At 48.3% G+C, this 22073-nt stretch overlaps 1 protein-coding gene across 3 annotated transcripts; it reads right to left on the bottom strand.

The window, feature by feature from the left end:
- Positions 1–4998: 4998 nt before the first annotated feature.
- On the bottom strand, positions 4999–22003 carry Abcg8 (ATP binding cassette subfamily G member 8). 3 transcript variants are annotated; one of them, XM_074049597.1, is made up of 13 exons: positions 21795–22003; positions 17269–17373; positions 15920–16076; positions 12907–13145; positions 12152–12284; positions 11791–12060; positions 9382–9544; positions 9219–9299; positions 8010–8209; positions 7472–7548; positions 6454–6721; positions 5409–5536; positions 4999–5321 (listed from the first exon to the last, which is right to left on the bottom strand). In XM_074049597.1, exons 1-13 carry the CDS (start codon positions 21855–21857, stop codon positions 5184–5186), a joined length of 2022 nt encoding a protein of 673 aa, XP_073905698.1. In that variant the 5' UTR covers positions 21858–22003; the 3' UTR covers positions 4999–5183. The 3 variants fall into 3 exon arrangements, with proteins under 3 accessions (XP_073905698.1, XP_073905699.1, XP_020041281.2); XM_074049598.1 differs by having other exon boundaries at positions 5409–5488; XM_020185692.2 differs by having other exon boundaries at positions 17269–17370.
- Positions 22004–22073: the final 70 nt, after the last annotated feature.

Here is a 22073-nt window from a genome sequence, read left to right as displayed (position 1 = left end):
TTCTCTGTACAATTTATTTCTCAGTCCTCAGTGTTTGTACTGTGTATGCTTTTCCTCATGTCTTTGAGTTTTTATTTAATATTTGTCTTTCTGAAGAACCAATATTTGTAGAATTTCTAAGTGAAAGCAACATTCCTCAAGTTTAGTGGAACTAATAGCAGCAGGGGGTACAAAATCACCGTCATTTATCTCCTTGCTGTTGTATAATCATGCATGGAGTGTTTCCATTAGAAATGTATCCTGCTTTCAGGCCTGCGACTTTACAAAACCCACATTATGCAGCCTTAGTACAAATAAAATGGCTGCATTTAGCAAATCCAAAACAAGGCACTTATCTTTTCCTTTTTTGCATGAAGAAAAGCAGCATCAGATCCAGGTAAGAGAGGATGCATGTAACCAACCCCATACTCCATGTCTGAGCATTCGTTTGGACAGTGGTTGTCAGCATCCACTGTCCCCTGCCCTGGGCATGGACTTGCTGAAGTGCATTCTGTTTTCATCCTTTGCTTGTTTGGCTGTTTTCCCACATAAAAACATTTCCGCTAGGGCAAATCATTATTTGAAGGCTTCAAAGCTGACCCAGAATGAACCTTTTCTGTGTAAGTTCATTATCTCACATAGTGGTTACTGTCAGAAGAGGAGGAGCTTCTCAGATGAGTTCTGAAAGTCAGACATCAATCTGAGCCAAGCACAGTGCAAGGTCTGCAGTAGTGGAATTAGAAAAAGTAAAGGGCTTTTCTTCAAGCAAGAAACAGTAGAGCTTTTTGGCAGTTTGAGAAAATAAGAATGCCTCCAATTTTATCAAAAGACAAGATAAAAAGATGAATGGTAAATGTGAGCACTATCACCTACCGAGTGGAGTGTTTCAAGTTGGGATGCGTTTAAAAATCTCAACCCACTGCTGACACCACACATGCTGCTATTCCCAGCTCAGCAGAAAATGGGCTGTGCTCCATCTGCCTGCCTGCCTGCCTCCACCCAGCGCTGCCTCAGGCAGGAGCAAGTGACCAGGTGACAGGGACACGTTTTTGTGTGCATTCATGTGGTGTTTAAGGCCCCCCACTTGCTAAGCACCTGTCATACAGTACACACAGATACACCCACCCACCCCCGCTCACCCCCAGCCAATTTAGATGAAGAACCAAGTTAGAAATGAGAAGCAACTTGAGATTTGAATTACCTGGTTCAGGCACGAGCATTGGATATATTTTCCAAATAAGCACAAGTGAAGCAGCAGAATACTACAGCACTTGCTCTGTGCCTTACTGTAGGCTTCCTCAGAGGCTGTTCTGTGCTCCCAGGTACATGGTGAGTGACCCCCCAAGGAAACTGGCGCCCCAGTCTGTGCTAAACTCCTCTGCTAAATTACTAATTTGAGTCTTGGTAGAACCCCTGGCCCCAGGGTCTGTTAACACTTGGATTTGACAGATTTCAATATCTTTGCTGTGAGCTGTTTAATCTGAGATCAAGAAAAGATTTGAAGAAAAATCAAAAGCAAATGCAGGATCTACCTTTGTAGACTGGTTTAACCCAGCACCAGATTGTCTTAAATAACCTTCATAGGAAACGAGCAGTTAAAAAAAAAATCAAAACGAGGAGTATTTGAGTCAATATAGGTAATTATTTTCAGGTTAATTAAAACCCCCCATCAACAGCATAACTTGACATTGGAACACTCAAAATACAGGTACCAAAGTCTTTCTCTTCCGATTGAGGGTCTGCAAGCCACAGCCAGCAAGCGGCCTATTCCTGTAAGTAGTGTTTCATTGGTCCTCAACTACATCACCTGCACTTCACTAACAGCAGAGGCAAGGAATTGTGACAGAGACTTGGTGGCCTAAAGTATTTATCAGCTGACCAAGTTTGCAACCCGTGTTTTTGAGAATCACAAGTAAATTCTACCCCTTTGGGATGCTGGGAAAGATTCAATGGGCAATTCTCTTGTCTGTAGAGTCCAGGCCCTTTTCAGTCTCACATACCCTGGTGAGGGCTTCAAGCAAAACCCTACAGAAACAGATTGGGGGTGAGTCCACAATGGCCTTTGCTAAAGCTCTAGTGTGGGGCAGCCAGGGTAGAGAAACATGGCAGCTGCCTGAGTTCTGGCATATCACCTGCCTTTGCACTTTGCCCTCTGCCCCCCCCCCCCCCCCCGTAGCCCTGAGTACCAAAGCCACTGAAGGATGAACTCACACAAAGTCAAGTGATGATTCAGTAGCTGTCAACCCTCACTGCTCACTAGATTTACCTGGTGAACATAAAAAATACTAGTCCCTTCTGTTACTCTTTTCCTTTATTTAGGGCTAAAGTCATTAGGTGTCCACAATGGCAGTGGGGCAGATACGATGAGGACGGAGTCATGCAAATTCAGGGACACACTAATTAATGCACAGGATGAGGAAGCAGTCCACACAGGGAGGTGTACACAGGAAATGGGTTATTATAGAACCAAATAATGAATGCATAGGGTAAAAATAATGGAAGCCAGTTTTCTCCTAATTGGAGAAGAACATTACAGATAGGAAAAGGGGAGAAGACTACAGTCGGCTGGCCTGGATGGGAACTGAATGTTATCTACATAAACTCATATATGTTTAGATGTGTGCGTGCACACACACACAAACACACATACTTGACCCTAACTGTTCACTGAGATGCCTGGGAGCAGTGATGCCTGAGTAGCAATGAGCAAGCTTCTCACTCAGATCTTGGCCTCCACTAAAAGGAATCAAGATTCAGTAGAGACACATCCAATTCCATGGTTAGGTGGGAAAGTACAAAAGCCAGAAATGCTTTGCGGTCCTCAAAGAATAATGGGAACATGCCAAAAGGATACAGAAGCTAACCTAAAGAGGCTCCCATTGCCCAAATCAGGGACAATTTGAGCATCACAATTAATGATGGTAAAGAACTGTAATCCAGGAGTGTAAAATAGGTATAGTGGGGGGGGGGCGGGTACTTGTGGGAGGGAGGGTGAATGGAGGAGGTGAAGGTGAGGGAATATGACTGATGGGCTTCATATGCATATACAAAATAGAAAGATGAAACTTCTTGCAATTGCTTTAAGTGGGGTGGGGAAGTGGTCGGGGGGAGATGGTAGGGGTGATCTAACCAATGTACAAACCTATTTGAAATTGTTTCAATGAATCTCCCATGTACAACAAATATACTCTAACTAAAAAAAACTGCATTGACTAAACTAGGAAACCACAAGTCTATATTGACAGCAGTAACAAGAGAAATATATGGAAAGTTTTATGGGGAATTGGCAATTCCCAGTTCCCCAGTGCCACCCTACCAAATGCTTATCCAGTACAAAGGGAGAAAAAGTTATCACATGACTGGTGACACCCCTTCAATCACGTGATCAAAGTGATCAGCGTAGAACAAGTACCACCTGATGGAATGTGCTGAGAAGAACCAGCATCACTCCTGTGATATTCCTGCTGAGGTGCCCAGATTTAATCGTGAGAACACATCAGACAAACTCAAACCGAGATACACCTGCAAAATCTTCAAGTGTCAAGGTTGGGAAAATCAAGAAAAGTTGCAGAACTGTTCTAAAGTGAAGGGAAACCAAAGAGATGGGACAGCTAGATGCAACACTTGATTCTGATCTGGACAAAGGACATTATCAAAATACTTTTAATTTTTTTGTTCTTTTTCTTTTTTTGGTGGTACTAGGAAATTGAACTCAGGGCCTTGCACTTGTTCAGCAGGGACACTACCACTTGAGCCACATTCCCAGTCCTTTTTTGCTTTAGTTAGTTTTCAAATAGGGTCTGTTTGCCTGGATCAACCTCAAACTAGTCCTACTTCTGTCTTCCACATAGCTGGAAATACAGGCTTGCAACACCATGCCCAGCCATGAGTGAGGTTTGTGTGTTGGGTGGTAGTGATGTAACTTGTAAATTCCCTGGGTGTGATGGGTGTGTTGTACAAGGCAGCATGCTAAGGCACTGCTTCTCACACCTGAATATGCATCCAAACCACTAAGGGGATCTTCTGAAAATGCAGGTTCTGGGTGGGCCTAGGATCCTGCGTGTCTAACCCAGCGATGTCGTGCTGCTGGCTCAGGGACCTCTCTGAAAGCAAGTCCACCTTTTTGCTTCTCTTGGTTCCAGACTCTCATCTGCTTTTGGAAACCATCCCCTCCCACTCTCTATGCACCTGTTTTAGGAAGTCCTCAATACTCAGGGGTGATGCATGCACCCTGGACCTGCAGCATCATAAGTGAAAAGTGGCCATTGTGAAAGGTTCAAGGCTAGTCCTCACACCCAGCCAGGGTCACTGAGATGCAACTCCAAGGCCCTGATGAGCTGACCCAGCTTCTATCAACCACTTCTGGAGCCTTCCTGGGTTTACCTTCTGCCTTCTAACTCCTAAAGGCCTCAAAAGGCTTTTCTGACCACCACAAGACTCTACCTCATGGTAAGCTATAGGACCTTGGCAAACTGAATTTGTGCCTCAGTGTCCCATAAAATAGGACAGTGCTTACCACACAGGGTTGTTCTGATAACAGATGACAGCATCTACATTAAAGTGTTTTGCACCATACCTGCCACAGAGCAGATGCCTCATAATCTTTTAATTGTTCATTCTTGGAGCCAGTGACTCCACACAAAAAGGAGATGGCATCTCATAGGATGTTTTAGGTCACTTGCATTGTCTTGTGATGCTGGGGATCGAATCCAGAGTCTTGTGCATCTAGACAAGTACTCTTACACTGAGCTACATCCCCAGTCACTTTCCATATTGAAGATACGGGGACACCGGAAGATGAGGCTAACCATTGTGCTAGCTATTATGTTGTCGTTCCCTCTGAGTTCTAGCAGTTCCTGCGTAGCTCAGCTACTAAAGTCACACCTAATTTGCTCCCATCCTATACTGAGTTGCCCATATGAAAACATATCCAAAGGAAATAAATTAGCAATGTTGTAGGTATCACCAAGTACCCGTTTTCTCCCTCCCAATAATCACAAACTGGCCAGTGATCAGAAATCCCTTTCAACTGTCTTTATTCTACTGCCATCCTGTGGCTGACCTGTGCCACTGCAGCACTGTGGGGCAGATTTCGCTGAGCGCCAGTGTCCTCACTGTCCCCAGGAAAGGGCTCCTTGGGAGGAAGGGAGTGCAGTCGAAAGGTCTGCTCTGTGCCCACCAGTGGGTGGGAGTCTGGGCATGCATCACCAGTCTTGACTAGACTTCTGTTTGATGAACCTCAAAGACATATAGTACAGGAACAGGAAGCCACCGCTGATGCCAATGACAATGAGGTAGATGACGTGAAGCGGGTGCGAGTTCAGATCCATAGAACTGAGAATCTGGAGACACAAACGTGCTGTGAGCTCATTCGGCAGACGTCCAGTTGGTGGTCCATTAGTCTAGAATCCAGGGCCTTGGCTACTTACTTTATCTCCTGGAATGCTGAATGTGACATTGCCAATCTGCATGGTGTAAAGGCGCCCATTAAACTGAATCTGCATCAGCCCTGCGAAACACCACCGGAGGAAGGATATGTTGGAGATCCACGCAGGCGCTAAGGACAGGAAGAGCCGCGTTATTCACACGGTCTCACGGGTCTGCTGTGACGAGGGGAACTGCTCCTGGGGGAGGCCATGCTGGCTCTGGCTGGGGGAAGCAAGTCACCTGAGGCCAGAGAGGATGAAAGCGCAAAGGGGTAGCCGCCCTGGTTGCTACTGATCTGATGTGTGGGGCTGAGGGGACCATCCACACATTGGATCCCCAGCACTTCTAGAGAGTCATTAGCTAGGTTTCCTGCATGTGCTCAGCTTCCCAGAGCAACTCACCAGGATGACTGAGTCAGCTCCAACCCTGGGCAGCACCTCAGTAAGAGAGGGGGAGGAAGCAATGCTGTGCCAGCCAAGAAAGCCTTGCCAGAAGATGGGACAGAGAAGCTGGACAGAGATGTCCCACAAAGAAGCAGAACACGCTCACAGGTGAGCGGGTGACATATGCTGGGGCCTTCCCAAGAGGAAGCAGTAGGGAGAAGCAGCCCCGGAAGGGTCAGAACAATGCAGCAGCATGAATTTGTGCCTTAGGAAGCTCACTGTGTGTGAGTGAACCTTGTGACCAGAGGTGTCAGAGGCCAGACAATTGCCCCAGGGTCCAATGATGGGGGCTAGGGCTGAAGATGGCGCCAAGGACACACTGCAGAGAGATTTAGGAGATGGAACTGACCTGGCTGCCTGGTAAGTGTGTGGCGAGGGAGGGAGCCAAGGTAACTTCTGAGTGTCTGCGAGGGCTATGAGGAAGGGCTATCTGTCCCTTCTAATGGAATCATGCTTGTGGCCTGCAGGACAGCTGGCAAAGACATCTGCTTCCCAGGCTTGAGTGGGACCTACGTGATTAATTTCCATCTCCAGGTGAAAGCAGGCTTAACCAGCCATACAAGGCTTCTAGATGCTTGGTCAGGCAAGGTGGAGAAGGCCTCACCTATCCATAGGTTGTCCAGTTTTATCATGTAGCCCCCGGTGAGGTAGAAGGAGTTGTAGAGAGCATTGCAGAAGAAGGAGGACATGTGGAAGGTGGGCAGCATGGCGGCGGCAGCCAGAGCCATGGCTCTGCAGCAGAAGACCACCAGCCACACCATCAGGAAGTGCAGCAGGAAGGACTCAGCGCCAGGATGCAGGTTGGTCAACCAGTAGATGGGTATCCCGTAGATGATGACGTAGGCACAGTGCTCAGGCAGCTCCCCGAGGATCTGTAAAGAACAATCCTCAGGAGGCCATGGAGCCAAGGACTTCCTTTGTCACTGCTTAACAGTATTTAAACTAGTGGCTCACGCCTGTAATCCTAGCTACTCAGGAGGCAGAGATCAGGAGGATCATGGTTGGAAGCCAGCCCTGGCAAATAGTTCATGAGACTCTATCTCAAAAAAAAAAAAATCACAAAAAAGGGCTGGTGGAATGACTCAAGTGGTAAAGCACCTGCCTAGCAAGCATGAGGCCCTGAATTCAAACCCCAATACCACCAAACAAAAAAAAATTTAAATGTTGGCACCCCCAGGATGCCAGCATTCCCTTGTGGCTGCCCAGGAGTGTGCTGTGAATTCGAGCAAGTGGGATACCCTGTGGGGGCATCTCTGAGCTGTTTGCTCAGGGAGGGAGCTGCCATCGGCTCTCCTAACGCCTGGTTTCAAGTCCCCACCCCTCTTGTCCAGATGTCTCCTGGAAACACCTGCCAGGGCTCTGGAGGGGTACAGTATGCTAGGTGTTTCTCTCTTCTTCCTTTTTAGGTTCCTGCTGATTAGAAAAGTATCACTTCTGATCTATAGGTCTGGCATTTTGTGTATGTTTTAAAAATATCAAGTCTTTGGAACTCTCCTGCAGTGTGGTATCTGCAACCACAGAGAATGTACCACCTGGCCTTCCTGCACAATGCTTTCCTGCCTTGTCTATGCCACCTGTGCAGCTTTCTTCACCCTAACTTGTTCTCCATTCTGACCAGTCACCTTGGCAAAGAAGTATGGACCAGTTGTGTACAGCCCATCTTCCAGTTCATAGTATAGCATCGCCCTCTCCGAGTGACCTAAAAAGTCAGGGGCAGAGGAGAAGAGAATGAAAAGGTGAAAGTAATCTACAGTGTTTCTGATTTTGCCTCTCTCTTAATATGATTAAAAGTAGTTAGCTTGCATAAGTTTCTTATGTCTTTTAAAAAATAGACACATAAAGCCACCCTAATCCAGATGTTCCTGGAGGCTCTCCAGTGTCACACTTCTGGGCTTGTGAGTTGCTGTCAAGTATAAATCCTGCTACAACAGGAATAGCTAAGACTATAATTTACTTTCATTTGCATACTAACATTCATGCACAAACTTTAAAAACAATTGCTGTCATTTATTTCACAATCTCAATGAAATTATTCTGCAAAGCCATTGTCCCCATGTGCTCAGAGGAACACAGAAGTCAGCCTTGAGCCAGGTCAGAGAGTGGTAGACACCCCATATCCAGCTGCCCCATGGTCTGGTCATGAGAGCAGGTGACACTCACATTTGGAGACGACATCCAGAATCACATTGAAAGGGATAAGTGCGCCAGTCATGAACAAGAGAGCCACTGTGTCCATGAAGGAGAGGTTGGTGTCCCCATGGCCATAGTAGAGGAACCCGATGATCAGGGACATCAGGCAGGCCTCCGCCCCATGGATGAGGAGGGTTGGCAGATCTCGGAAGTCATTGGAAATCTGACGACTTAAACAAAAAAAGGGGGGGGGTGTCAAGGGAACAACACAGCCCAGCCATGGGAATGACATAATCTCTGGGAGCCTCATTTGTCTCGAGTAAGGCTCACCACCTCACAGTCCTCCATGAGGACTAAATCAGAAAGCTGATGAGGGTATCTTCCCCACAGTAGTGCTGAATGAATAATTATTAGCTAGGGGGAGGGAGTTGAGTCAGGGTCTTGCTTGGACTCACAATCCTCCTGCCTCAGCCTGCCCAGTGCTAGAATTACAGATGTGCACCTCCATGCTTGGTCAAGGCTTATTAGCTCTTTTTCTTTTAATTAGTTAGTCATTTATTTGACAGAACAAAATGTAACTTAATGAATATGGAATATTATTTACAGAATATATGAATTATATCTATTATTACTTTTATCATCGATGTATCAGTTTGACAGTTTTACTTACAGAAATTATGATGAAGAAAAAGAATCAATCATGTCTATAAAAATGTACAGACGAAGGTGTTTGTGACAACATTACTTATCACAGTACAGGCCCCCAAATAAGGTGACACCCACAGAGACTGAGTGCTGAGGAGGCCCTAACCAGATGAGAAGCAAGGCACTATTCTAAGTGTTAAAAACTGGTCACTGAACCAGTTTTTCCCTTGGGTATTGAAATACTTCTGTACGTGGAAGCCACCAGAGAGGCTCATTCGGGGCAGGGAATCCTGGGTTTGTTGGAGAGATGGTGTGACAAGGGACTCTTCTATCTCCAGTTTAGATTCTCTTGTGTGGTCTGAATTTTGCACAATGACCTTACGCTACTTCCAAGACCCTTAGCCAGGCATTTAGTTTAGAGAATAAAAGTAGCAGGAGTGCCTGGGTCACGTGAGGGCTTGCTCGGGTTCTGAGGACGCTGGGGTTGAGACAATTTGACCCCGTCTTTCTCCTTCAAGTTCACTTTGGATCGAAAGAGCTTCCTTTGATACTCAAGAGACTTTTAAGGGTGAAGGACAAATGAAAGACAATTACCGAATCAAGGTGGTGAACTGCTGGCCTGCCCCAGGCAGCTCAGTGGAACTGGGGCAGTCCACGTTCTGCGAGAGGGTTGGGCTGTTGAGAGATAATATGTGACCAAGTCAGGGAGGCAGCTGCCACAGGGAGGTTCCCACCCGGCGCCACCGGCCCACCATACCTAGCTGCACAGGAGTCCACGTCCATCTCCCTTGTGTCTGCTTTCCACAGAAAGTCATCAGAGCCACGCACTTTTTCTAGAAACAAGGCTGCAAGTGACCGAGCCTTTGCCCTGGTGGCCACTTCCTGCTCCCTGCTGCGCCTGTCGATGCTGGTCAAGTCCACTATAAGCACAGGATGCAGGGCCGTGGGTGATCTGTCCCTGGCATCTGTCAGTCTCTGGAGTCTCCAGGACATGTTCCCGCAGCCCACCCTCTGAGAGGGAACCATGAAGTTATGGTCAGAGCAGAGAGGCAGATACACCCCTAGGGCTGGCCCTTCACCCTGCCAGGCCTGACCACATCTGCAGAGGCCTCAGGGGAGGGGCATAGTCAGGAAGCGATCAGCAGCCGAGGCCCTGGTCCCAGTCCCACACCCCAGGCTCATTGTGGTGAGACCCCAGGACAAAGGCCATATCACTTTTATGTCCTGCCCCTGACTCCAGCAGGTGAGCCTGCTCCTGAGGCAGGTGTGCTGCTCAGAGCAGGCTAAGCATACTGGTGGAAGGTACACTTATCACTATCAATTCACAATTTGGCCTCCCAACCATTGGGCCCAAGGTAGGTACAAGAGACTGGGCAAGTACACAAAGTACTCACCACCCTGCCTGGATCACCTTCTCTGCCACAGGGGAGGGAGTCAGCCCACCAACCTGGAGAGCCAGGCCCATCAGAGAGCTGAGTCTCCTTGTGAATCCCAGGGGATGCTATTCTGCCCCAGAGGAGCGCTGGGGGCCCCGCACCCTGGACCTCCCCTCATAGTGCTCTGCCTTCATCCTGCTATGCCCCTGCAGTGCCAGAGAAGGCCACCAGCCACAGCCAGGGCCTTCCCACACCTGGCTAGCTCCAGCCCAGGCATGGCTGAGGTCTTCACTTCCCTACCTCTTCCCTTCTCCCATTCTCATTACACATCTTAAGACAGAACTGTGTCTACAAGGGGCCTTACCAGCCACGATGAGTCCCTTCAGTCCAGGGCTATAGCTCAAAACACAAGATTTGTGGGACACCTTCCAGGACCTATGTGTCTCCTGTACCCCAGACTGGAGAGGGACACCTGCCCCAGCACTTGCAGGCTAGGGCTCCCACCTTTAATCCCCCAAAATAAAAATACAAAAGAAAAAAAAAAGGTGGAGGTTGAGACTGCTGTGGGCATTTGGCTCCTGGTAGCCCCTGTACAAGCTTACTTCAAATTGCTCCCAGTGGCCAAGGCAGCAGGTGCCCTCTGCCCCCCTATCTGAGGACACAGCCTGAGAATGGCACCCAGGCAGGAAGCCAGGAGGGCACCTGAGTACTGGTGGGAGGGTGAACTTTATGAGAATTCATGGAGGGTGTGAGTGCACAGTGCAGAGGTGGTAGCCAGGGACAGTAGTCCATCCTCCTAAGGTGGGGGAGGGTGACTGGGGATGCTGGAGGACAAGTGTAGGTCAAGAGTTCTGTGCACACCAGTTCTGTGCCCTACAGCTGTGCCATGGCAGGCAAGGTGTGGAGCTCTTCCAGTTCCAGTCTTCTGGTCTGCAAAGATAGAGATGACCTTGGCCTGGCAGAGGAGTGAAGGTCAAACAGGAGGAATCCCTTCACCTTGACCCTTTGGGCCCTACTGGGTGTCTTCAAAGGGATGATTCTTCTTTTCAGATTCACTGGTGAACTTCTTTCTACATTTCGCCATCTTGGGAAGAACCTGAGGCTCCAGGTGGGTGACCTAGAGGACCAGCCACAGCTGCTGTTTCCCTGACCCTGGTATAACTGGCCACATGTCTAGCAGCCGGGCCATTCCTCAGCACTTTCGATGCAGGCTTTCTAGGCAGTGCCCTGAAAAGGCCACTGTTCCCCAGGAATGAAGGAAATGCTTCATGCTATCTTGGGTGTAATATTTTGAGTGCGCAGGAACCAAGAGAAAGGTAAGTCTAGGGCTGAGAGAGCAATTTTCATATCTAGAGATTCACTGCCCATGGCCAACGAAAAGGCCCTGAGCCAGCCCCTGATCTCCACGCTGCTGTACCTGCTGGTTCATCCTGTTTCCTGCAATCTGAGTAATTATAGAAACTGATCCACACCCATCTAGATTCTATGCCCTCCCATCTGCATCTGCTGAGTCCCATCCCTTCCTAACCTGTGGTGCACAGAGGGCAGCCATTTGTGAGATGCTGCTTCTCTCTGGTTCTCATTTCTAGCATTTGATCCTGAGCAAAAATGATGACCTTCTCCACCCAGCTCTGCCTACCACCCCCTCCCTGTTCCTTCTCTCCTGGTGCCTGAGAGTTTCTTTCTTGAATCTTTCCAGCAAGTGTTTTTGGTTTTGTTTTCTTTGGGGGGTGGGGGTGGGCAATGTGGGCTGTGCACCAGGTCACTGGTTGCTGGCCTTGCTAGCTCACCATAGAAGTCAGCAGGGTTGCTGTAGCGGGGACAGGGGTGGCCGATTGCTGTGAAGTATTGGACCATGTGCTCCGCCGCCCCCAGGTAGATGGTAGTGCCAGATGTCATCAGAAGGACCAGATCGAACAGCCTGAAGATGTCTGACCGAGGCTGGTGCAGGGAGATGAGCACCAGCCTGTTGCCTTTGGCCAGCCGGGACAAGGTTCTCACCAGGTTGTGGGCGGTGAAACTGTCGAGCCCCGACGTGGGCTCATCCAGAATGAGGATTCCTTCCCAACACAGAGGAAGAAGGCTGAGGGATTGGAAGACAAAACCAGGCCCCTCTTCCACCCCACTCGCACCCCAGATCCCAGTCCTCACCTGGATTCCATAGAAGTTGTACCCCGATGCTGACTCGCCGGCGCTCGCCCCCAGATACCCCACGCATGTATGTGTTGCCCACGCGAGTGTTGGCACACTGCCGTAACCGCAGCTCAGCGATCACGTCCTCTACCTGAGGGCCCAGCCGACAGTTATGGGACCCAGGGGCTGCATGTTTTAGGACCCACAATATAGAAAAACCTGCTCCTCCACCCCAGCACTTCAAAATGAAGGAGGGCCGGCTGAGTCTATTCCCAGCTACCCTCTTCTTCTTTTTTTTTTTTTGGGTGGGATTGGGGTTGGAACTCAAGGTTTTTGGACTTGCAAAGCAGGCGCTATACTGCTTGAGCCAAACCTCCAGTCTATTTTGCTCTGTGTTGGAGATGGGGTCTCACGAACTATTTGCCTAGGCTGGCCTCAAACCTCAATCCTCCTGATCTCAGCCTCCCAAGTAGCTAGGGTTATGGGACCAGCATCCTGTCCCCAGCTTATGAGCAGATTCACTGTGCAGGGCATGGGCCATATGGCTGTCCCCCCACAGGGAGCACCAGAAAGCATATACCCAAATAAACACACACGCTCCTCATACATTTGACAAGTGCCCTGGACAGAATGGACCCAGGTAAGAAGGCTTTGGGGCTGAGAATTGTGGCCAGGTGGGTACTGAGCTGGGTCCCAGGGTAGAGTAGGGAAGGGTGGGGAGGACAAGAATATCCTGGTTTCTTCCACCCCAGGGCTACCACCGGGTCAGTTACCCTCTTGTCACGCTGGGCCTGGGAGAAGGTTCTTGGCAGCCGCAACTGGGCAATGAAGGCCAGGGTCTCCCTGACTGTCAGGTTGGGAAGCAGCTGGTCATGCTGGCGTACGTGGGCCACACGCTCCCTCACCACCTGAGGTGTGCTGAGCTGCCCATTGATCCACACTTGACCCGACTTCATCCTGCCACCGTGGTCTCGGCCGGTGATCACGTCTAGCAGTGAGGCTCTCCCACAGCCTGCAAAGCCACCAGAGACATGACTGGGGACAAGGTTTCTGAAGGACCAGCCCAGCAGCTGGCATTCCTCACACACTCGCCAGCACCCAGACTGTTCGGTCCTTGTAGAAGTGACCTAGCCCTATGGAAAACAGCACTGCTCCTAATCCTGGATGGGACAAACCTAGCACGTGGAGCTTCAGGCCTTTCGTTTGCAGCCAATTTGTACACTCTTGGGGAGTTGGGAACACAAATGATACTAGGGTCAGGTCAACCACTGGCTGCGTGACAGGAGAAGGCTGGAGTCCTGACTGCCACAGACCCACAGTTCTGGAGCATTGGTCAGTCAATGCTCTTTCCTGGCAAGTAAGGCTAATTGCACTGTGAGGTGTAACTATTTCTGACTGGCTCAGAAGCTGATTTTGTTGGAACAACTAATTTGGACCATCCATAGGGTGTCCTGTAAAAATTCAAAACCAGAACCTATTCTGCGAAGTAAGGGAGAAGAAGTAGGTGTAGAAATTATTTTAAAGCACAGTGGACACACTGTTCTGAATATATCTACATCTTTCTTATTTGTGTCAGTATTACTTTTTAATCTCTTTGAAAAAAAAAAGAAAAAAGGTCTCTTACATGCACGTTAACAGCATCCACCACTTCTGAAGGGTGTATGGATTCCTATTGATCTGTGAACTAAGCGGAAGTTTCCAAAAACATCCAATGAGACTCTCTTCAACAGCTGATTAAACTGAACGTGAGCTGGACTGGTGCTTGGAGAATATCTTCCCAGTACGGAGCTGAGAGCAAGATCTGTCCAGTTCACTCAGGAGGGGTTTTGGTTTCTTTACTGTATATTCTTTTTGGAGGGCAATTTTTCTAAGTTTTTTGCAAACAGGGAAAGTGCCAATAAACAACATGTGACAAATCCTCCTTTCCACAAGTCACATGCCACCTGCAGGCACAGTTCCTACAGCATCCAGCTCAAAATCCAAAAGCAAAGAGGCTTCCACATGTGATGATCCTGTTTACTGCTTAGAGGCTCAAAGTGAAAGCTCTGCCCGCTGCCTCCTGGGGCACCTCAGGTGGACTCCCTGACAATTTACATGGAACAAAATAGCCCAAAGAGGAGCCAGGGATGGGGATCTCAGACATCGGTTTCAGGCTCTGGGAGCGTGGACCATGGGATTCCCAGACAGAGAGCAGGAAGCCCACATCCCTAAGCAAAACTTTGTGAGATGCACGGGCAGCCTTTCCAACAGAGGGTGCCTGGCACATTTGGGGAGATCCTCTCCAAACCGGGAGAAAAGAGACCCTCATAAAGTAGCATCTCCTTAGTAGTAATCCATTAACTGGAAAAACACTTTTGGCATTGCTGTCTCTATCAAAGAAGCTAAATGTCTGAGGCTGATTTTATTTATTTTTTACAAAAATTATGGCCAACTGTGTGTGTGTGTGTGGGTGTGTGTGTGTTAAAAGTCATAGGAAGTGTAATGGATAAACCCTTCTAAGAAATAGTTTAAATAATTTTCCCCAATACCGAAAGTTGAGCAACACTGAACCTGAGTATTAATTAGTGTAATTCCCTCTAACTTCTCTGAACTTCACTTTCCTCCATCACAAATCAGGGATACTATTGGCCAAAAATTCAGCATGATGACTCTAAATAACAGCCTGTGTGTCCCCTACATCTTCAGGAAGGAAGGAAAGGCAGAGACAAGAAAAGCTTCCAGCATTTGCAAATCAAAATAATGCTTGTTTTCTTGTGTAGGTCAGAATTGCAGGGACAGGGCCGGAGTGGGAGTGGGGTGGAACTTAATGAGTGTGCCTGTTGTTTCAGTTACAAAGTACATTTACACATCCTAACTCACTTGATCTTTGGTTACACAATAAACCACCTCTCTATCAGAAAGGGTGTAAAAGTTTGGAGCAGATGTTCAAAATGTTGAGTAATCTCTATCTTTGGAAATGATTAATTAAAAGGTATAAAGTGCGCTCTCTCTCTCAACACTGTGGAAGAAACACCTAGATCTGGGAATCAAGAGATCAAGCTCAAGTTCTAGATCTACATTAAGTGTATGTCCTCAGGAGAACCACTTGACTTCTCTGGATTTAGTGTCCTCATCTATAAATAAAATAAAATGGGCTGTGTGAGTAAGAGTGTGCATGGGAGAAAGGACACTCTAGCAGTACTGGGGAATAGATAATTTGAAAATCTTCCTCTAAAAATGCTTTCAAACTAGTAAGGAAGAAGAAGAGAAAACTTCTCTGAGCCCCCTTTCAACTGTAATGTTCTGTAATTTTAAATTTGACCTGCAGAAGTGACTGAGGTACTCCAAGAACCTGACTCTTTTTACTTGTGGTTGAAGGTTGCACTATGACTGTGGAGGGGAGAGCTGTGGTGGCGCTGTGCCTAGTCATTGTGTGACCATGACCCGAATCTGGCTGTGGAGGGAATGGCCTTGTGACTGGAAGAGAACTGAAAAGATCATTATGTCCTGAAATTACCTGATGATCCTTTAGTTAACAAGTGTTAACTAAAGCAGATGCTCTGGCTGCAGCTTCAGGTAGACAAAAGCACACTCACAAGGCACACGATAGTAATATCTACAAGCTAGTGAATGGATGAGCTGACATTTGAGCCCAGGTCTGTCTGAGCCATATCTGTGCTCTCAGCACCTCTGCCACATCAGCCTACTAGACAGCAAAGAGTTCTGCAAGCACCATCCTTTTGTCCAAAGGACCGCTCTGCATCCCCAACAGAGACACCACTGTCCCACTAGGGCCTTTGGTGGTACCTGAGCTCCCTATGATGGCCAGCATCTGCCCACTTCTCACTTTGAAGCTCAAGTTCTGGATGCCCAGCTCAGAAGAATCTTGTCTGTTGTGAGACATCCACGGTATCTTGAACTGAGCCAGCTGCTCAAACCAAGGCACTTGTGAGGCCATGTCCACCTGTGAGGGAGACATCAGAAGGTTCTTCAGAGACCTGAATGGTTCAGAGAGTTTCAGCAGCTACCGTTCAGCAACCCTGTGCCCTCTGTGGCCCCGCCCACAGAGGACAACTTATGTCCTCTTAGGCTTATACACCACACCTTCTGCCCAGGTTCTACCAAACATAGAGGCAGGAGCACCACTATGCTAAGAACCTGAAGCTGCTATTTTTCCAACAGCGCTAAAGGGACTGGAAAGCATGTACAATAGCAGAAGAGAAAAACTTGTCAGGTGTTTACTACATGCAAGACATCATGTTAATCGCCGTATGTCATTATCCTGTTCAGTCTTCATCATGAACTGTAGCACTGTTATAATCTGTTTCACAGATGACACACAGAGCAGTTAAGTGACTTACTTAAGGTAGAGAGTGGCAGAGCAGAGAAAGATATGGCGTGGCTCCTTAGCTTGTCGCAATTGACACCCATAGCAAACCAAACTTGGACCTCTGAGGTTCTCCATCCCAGTCCCCACCATGTGCCATCTGGGCAGCATGTGGTCTGCTCTGGGGACATGGGGGAGTAGGGGTTCTTAAATCTGATGAGGGCATTCCTGAGAACCTCTGAGAGGCTAGTGGTTGTCCTTGCATTCTGGGTGTTTTATTAATAGCAGAGACAGTATATTTTACAATATAGTCATAGATAAATAAGTGGGTGAAATCTGAATAAAGCCTGTGTTCTCTGGCTTCTCTTCAGATCGTATGACTCTTGCTTTTTACTGAATAAAGTCTGTAGTGTAGTCAGTAGCATTGCGTATTGTGATTTTCTTAGTGTGGATAAATATGGTATGTGAGCTATTAATCTTAGGGGGAATTAAGTGTGTAAGGGTACACTATATTATTTTTGTAACTTTTCCAAAAGTCTAAAACTATTTCAAAATCTAAGGTTAAGAGTTCCAGAGACTTCGCCCCAGCCCTTGCAGTTTGCTGTATGTTCTCACAGGGGCCCATCCCTCTCCAAGCCTCTCACCTCCAGTTGCCTGTGTGCTGAATGAGAGATTTGTTTCTTGTACCTGACAAGTGAGGCATGAGGGTGGATTGGATACCATCCTGGGGGTGGAGGACCTGCGGGGTGGGACCCTCTCATCATCTTGGGGAAATTCTTTGCCTTTCTCTATGCTCTACTCCCTTCAAGCCCGGCTTCTGTGACCGTACCTGGTAGGTGAGGTCTCTGACCTCCAGGGTGTTAGACTGCCCGCTGTAGGTGAAGTACAGGCTGTTGTCATTTTCAGAGAAGAACAAGCTTTCCTGGAGGCCCTGCTGAGAGACATGACAGGTAAGGTTCTCCTTCAGAGGCCACCGAGAATGTAGAAGAAGATAAAGAAAGAGACTCAAGAGGCGAGAACAGCAGCTGACAGTGTGGTTGAGATCCCAGGATGGGCTTCTGCAGGGATGAGAAAACAGGGTCACTGATGAGGGCACATTTCTTCTTCCCTTCAAGGACAGCTTGGGCTTCTCCCAGAACCATGGCCTCAGGCCGGTGGCCCTGAACCCAAACAGCTTAAGATAAATGACATCCAGATCCCAGACTGGGGAGATATGAATGGGAAGACCTGGGTTGGGAGCCTGGAAACCCTTGACTTTTAAAACTTTCCCTGCAGCTGCCTTGCTACCTCTGAATGCATGTGAGAGGAAAACAGCTGGCAGCAAGTAATGCTCAACATCTGTCCAGAACCCCATCCAAAAGAAAGTCCTGTCTTGTTTTAATGAGTTTTATGCAACAAAGGCATGAAGATGCCACTGGGCATTTCAGAGGAAGTGCCTATCACCATCACCACCTCTAGTTGTTATTGTTGAGGTACTGTGCATTTGTGTGTTTTCTGTAATCCTGGCTACTTGGGAGGCTGATATCTGGAAGATCATAGCCCTATGCAAATAGTTCATCAGACCCCCATCTCCAAAATAACCTCAGCAAAATGGACTGGAGATGTGGCTCAAGTGGTAGAGTGCCTGCTTTGCAAGTGTGAAGCCCCGAGTTCAAACACACAGGCAAAAAAAGCATTCCATTTTTCTTTATTTCTGTAGTGCAGGAAGAGGCCTGGGTTCATTGACAAGCTCCCCTCAGCCCCAAGCTTTCTCTCAGAACTACCTTCTTCATACTGATGGTTCCCTTAATCAAGCAGCCCACAACACACTTCAGGCTTGGAGTCTGGAATGTGACAGGGGAAAAGACCATCTTTGAGAAGCTCAGATTGTGACAAGTGACACAGCCATTAGTATGGAGTGAGACAGGCTGACTGTTAAGCCCCTGGGTATATCTGCACTGTGTACTCAATACCCGTATGTGCCTTAGGGAAAAATAACATACAACAGTCTCTTTGTCAATGAGACTCCACCAATGGTGGAGGGAAATATTACTTGGAAAGAACCTTCCAGACCAGCAGGGCTGGAGAGAAATAAATAAAGGTGATAGTCTGCAGCAGACCTCCTGTGAGCAGCACCCCCAGGTGTGGGAGAGTATGAAAAACATCAGACCAAAGCTACAGATATGGTTTAAAGTGTGACCTGTTATCAAAATTATCCAATGAAAACATGAGAATGACAAACACCCAACTCAGGAAAAGGATAATCTCTTGGGAAGAGGGAGAGATAAGGGGGAGAAAGGAATAAGAGTAGGGGTAAGCGAGCCTCAAGGCTATTGGGAACGAGTAGTAGATGGGTGGGAGGTGAGAGTTCCTCTGCAAATGGGTTGCTTTAAAATATTTCACAATATGATTTCCATTGAGAGAGCAAGCCATGAGTAGAACTCCAGAGTTTTGCTCCCACCTTGACCCCAGCTGCCAACGCTCCAGTGCAAGACGGAGAGGAGGGGGTAGAGGAGGTAAGAGGGTTTGTGCCCTCTGAGATGGAGACAGGAACTCTTGGGGGATCAAGGCTCAGGCAGCTGCTGGACTGTGGATTAGCTCTGTGCCTAACCCTCCCTCACCAAGTCCACTACCACTACCGTCACCACTGCGTACTCTACCTAGTTTTTCCAGTTCCTTGTGCTAAACTATCAGAAATTCTGCTGTCTTGCTGGGGTTTTTTGTTGTTGTTGTTCCCAGTACTGGGTTTCAAACTCAGGCCGTCATGCTTGCTAGGCAGGTGCTCTACCACTTGAACCGTGTCCCCAGCCCCTTTTGCTTTGGCTTATTTTTTAGATAGGTTCTCCAACTTTTGCTGGAGACCAGCCTCAGACTGCAGTCCTCCTTCCTCTGCTTCTCAAGTAGCTGGGGTTACACATGTATGCCACCATGCCTGGGCTTTGATTGTTTTAAAAACAACTATCTGTAAGAGGGACACAAGTCAATTTGGCATCAGATATGAATTAGCTCACAAATTACTTCTGTTGGCCCAAAGCTCACCAGGTTGAATTTGTGGCTGAATTGCTACTGAGGAAGGAAGACCAAATATTTGGATTCTGGAGTAATGTGTGGTGGTGACTTCAAGCCCAGGTGACTTCGAGTCCACTGTGCTGTGATTTGAAAGGGCAGGGGCTCTGGGGGTGGGGGGCAGGGAGAGAGAGGTAGCAAGAAGAAAGGTAAAAGATTGAGAGGTGCATGGCTCCCTGCTCTGAGTTCCTCGCCACACCCCCTGTCATGCCCTCTCTCCTGATCCCAGCCACCATGGAGGGACGGGCCTTCAGGGAGCCATACAGGTAGTTCAACTTTCAGAAGTGCCTGGGTTGAGGACCACTTCTCTTCATTTTTAAATATTTTCCTTGGCACTCAAAAAGGATTTGTTAAATTCTTCCTGAGGTTTTGACACACTTTCTGTATTTTTTAAATAGTTAAGTATCTATTCAGCTGACATCTTAATCAGTATGAATGTCAGAACAGCATTTGAATTTCTGACAGGTGACACCCAAAAAAGCAAAAGCAAGCTTATTTGTAGGTAACCAGCACAGCTCCTGCTGGGTTACATTGTAATTTCTCCTTGTATTAACTTTTGATCAAATCCTTAGTCAGCAGCAAAAACAAGAGGGAAATTCAGAAAGCACAGAGCACAAGTTCCTTGTTCTGAGATGAGAAGCCTGTGCCTGGGGTGGGAGTGACTTTCTGGGGACTTGAGGCCTGCAGGGACATGCAGAGTTTGTTCCTGTCTGAGGGGATACTCCTGGACACTTATTGAAATACTTAGACCAGACCTCACACAGCTGTCCTCTGAGGCCCAGGCCTCTCTTCTCCCTCTGGCAATGCTCCTGCAGCCAGTAAAGTTTTAGGACCATGGGCTCCTGGCATCTTGGGGACTTGAGGCCAGAGTCCCCTGTGCAATCTGCCCTGATCCTCTCCCAGGGCTGTATTCACCTCCTTCCAGGCCTATTTTCAGGAGTACTGACAGGGTCACTCAACTGGGGACCCCCAGGCCAGAGGGACATTTCTCTGGGGGAGGGCATGGCTAGAATGTGAGTGAGCTGGCAGGGCTGTATGACTTTTTTGTAGAGTGGGATGGAGCTAGGGGGATGCAAAGAAGCTTGGGGGACAGGCCATAGCACAGGCTAGGAGCTGGCTCCCTTAGCCAGCACATCTTAGCCATCACTCCAAGAAGCCCTGGATTTTCTAAATTTATATCTGACCTTGTGACAAAGGCATGTTGTTTTATTTAACAGTTCTTAGTTTGAGCGATAGCTTTTAAATATTTATGATCTAGACAGGACTTCATCTTTATGTTCCAAGCAATCCAAATGTTAGGGACACCTGAAGTAACAGTTTTGAAGAAAAGGAACTCAGGGCCTGCGTGCATTTTTGGATGCAGGGTTCTGGCACTTTTTCACCTCTCAAGCTGTGGTGGTGACCTCCCTAAAGCCACCATGATTTCATACCCTACTGGGGTGTGAGCACTGCAGATCTGACTGGTAGGAGTCCTTCCCAAGAGGGGTTGGCCCTACAGGAAATTCATAGAACAGAGCTGGTCACTGCTGGGTCAGTGGAACTGACTAGAAATGGTGTACTCCTTGGGCCTGACTGGGTTAATCTCAGGCAACTCAAGCCCAGTGCAGACTGTGGCTTTCCTGCTGAGTATGCAGCTCGGATTCTTTCGCCCCATAACAGGTGAAGAGAGAAGGTGGGGCGAGGCGAATCAGGGTGCTTCCCTTCTGTTTTCCAATATGGATTTTTGCTTTAAATCCCGCCCACACTTCCCAGTCAAAGGCCATTTAGCAAGCAAACCCAACTCAAGTAGAATAAGGCAGGAAACCTCGTATCTCCACCTCTTGGCCACCCGGCTGCTGTCTGTTCCTTCCAGCTCTTTCCCAGATCTTATGAGTGCCTGCATAAAACTCTGATGCCCCAACAAAAGCCATCTGTCATCCTGTCACTTCCATCGCTTTCCTACCACTGAGATTCTTGGCCTGGCAACCGCATGGCAAAGGGGACAGCGGAAGAGTCTCTGGTGTGTGCGAGCACATTTCTGTGGTGGAATCTCATTTGGAAAAAGCTAAATCAGCCCAGCTGACAAACAAGAGCATTGTCTCCATTTAGGGGCATGCCTTCGGCGGGAAGTGACCTCGGCGGGCTTCCTGGCCCCTGACCCTCTCTCCTTGACCCTCTCATGCCGGGGAAATGGAGTCTGGCTACCACATTCCCACTCTGTTTGTGGTCCAGGTGGTGAATTAGGACAGATAGCTCCTGGGGCAGGGAGATGGGGTAGAAAGATCCAGTTCCTCCCCACCCACCTGGACTGAGGGGACTGTGGTCACTCACCAAGTCATTCTGGGAAGCAGCCTCATTCCATAGCCCTGTCTCCTCGGCAGCCTTTTCAGCCATGGAGCCACCAGGTCTGTGTCCCTGTGCTGTGTTCCGACCTTAGCTGCTGGCCGCTAGGTCAGGGCTCTCTCTGTTTCCTAGAGCCAGGCCACCTGGGTCCTCCTACTCTGTGCCAGCCTCTCTCCCAGCAGTCCTCTCTGGCAAGCCCTCCTACAAACTCACTGTGTGTCCTGCCCACTGTCAAGATAAGGACGGCTCTGGCTAAAGGTACATCAG

The sequence above is a fragment of the Castor canadensis genome, chromosome 12 (assembly GCF_047511655.1).
Source record: "Castor canadensis chromosome 12, mCasCan1.hap1v2, whole genome shotgun sequence".
Classification (NCBI taxonomy): Eukaryota; Metazoa; Chordata; class Mammalia; order Rodentia; family Castoridae; genus Castor; species Castor canadensis.
Note: the sequence above shows the minus strand (reverse complement) of the source record. Positions and strands in the feature narration are given on the sequence as shown.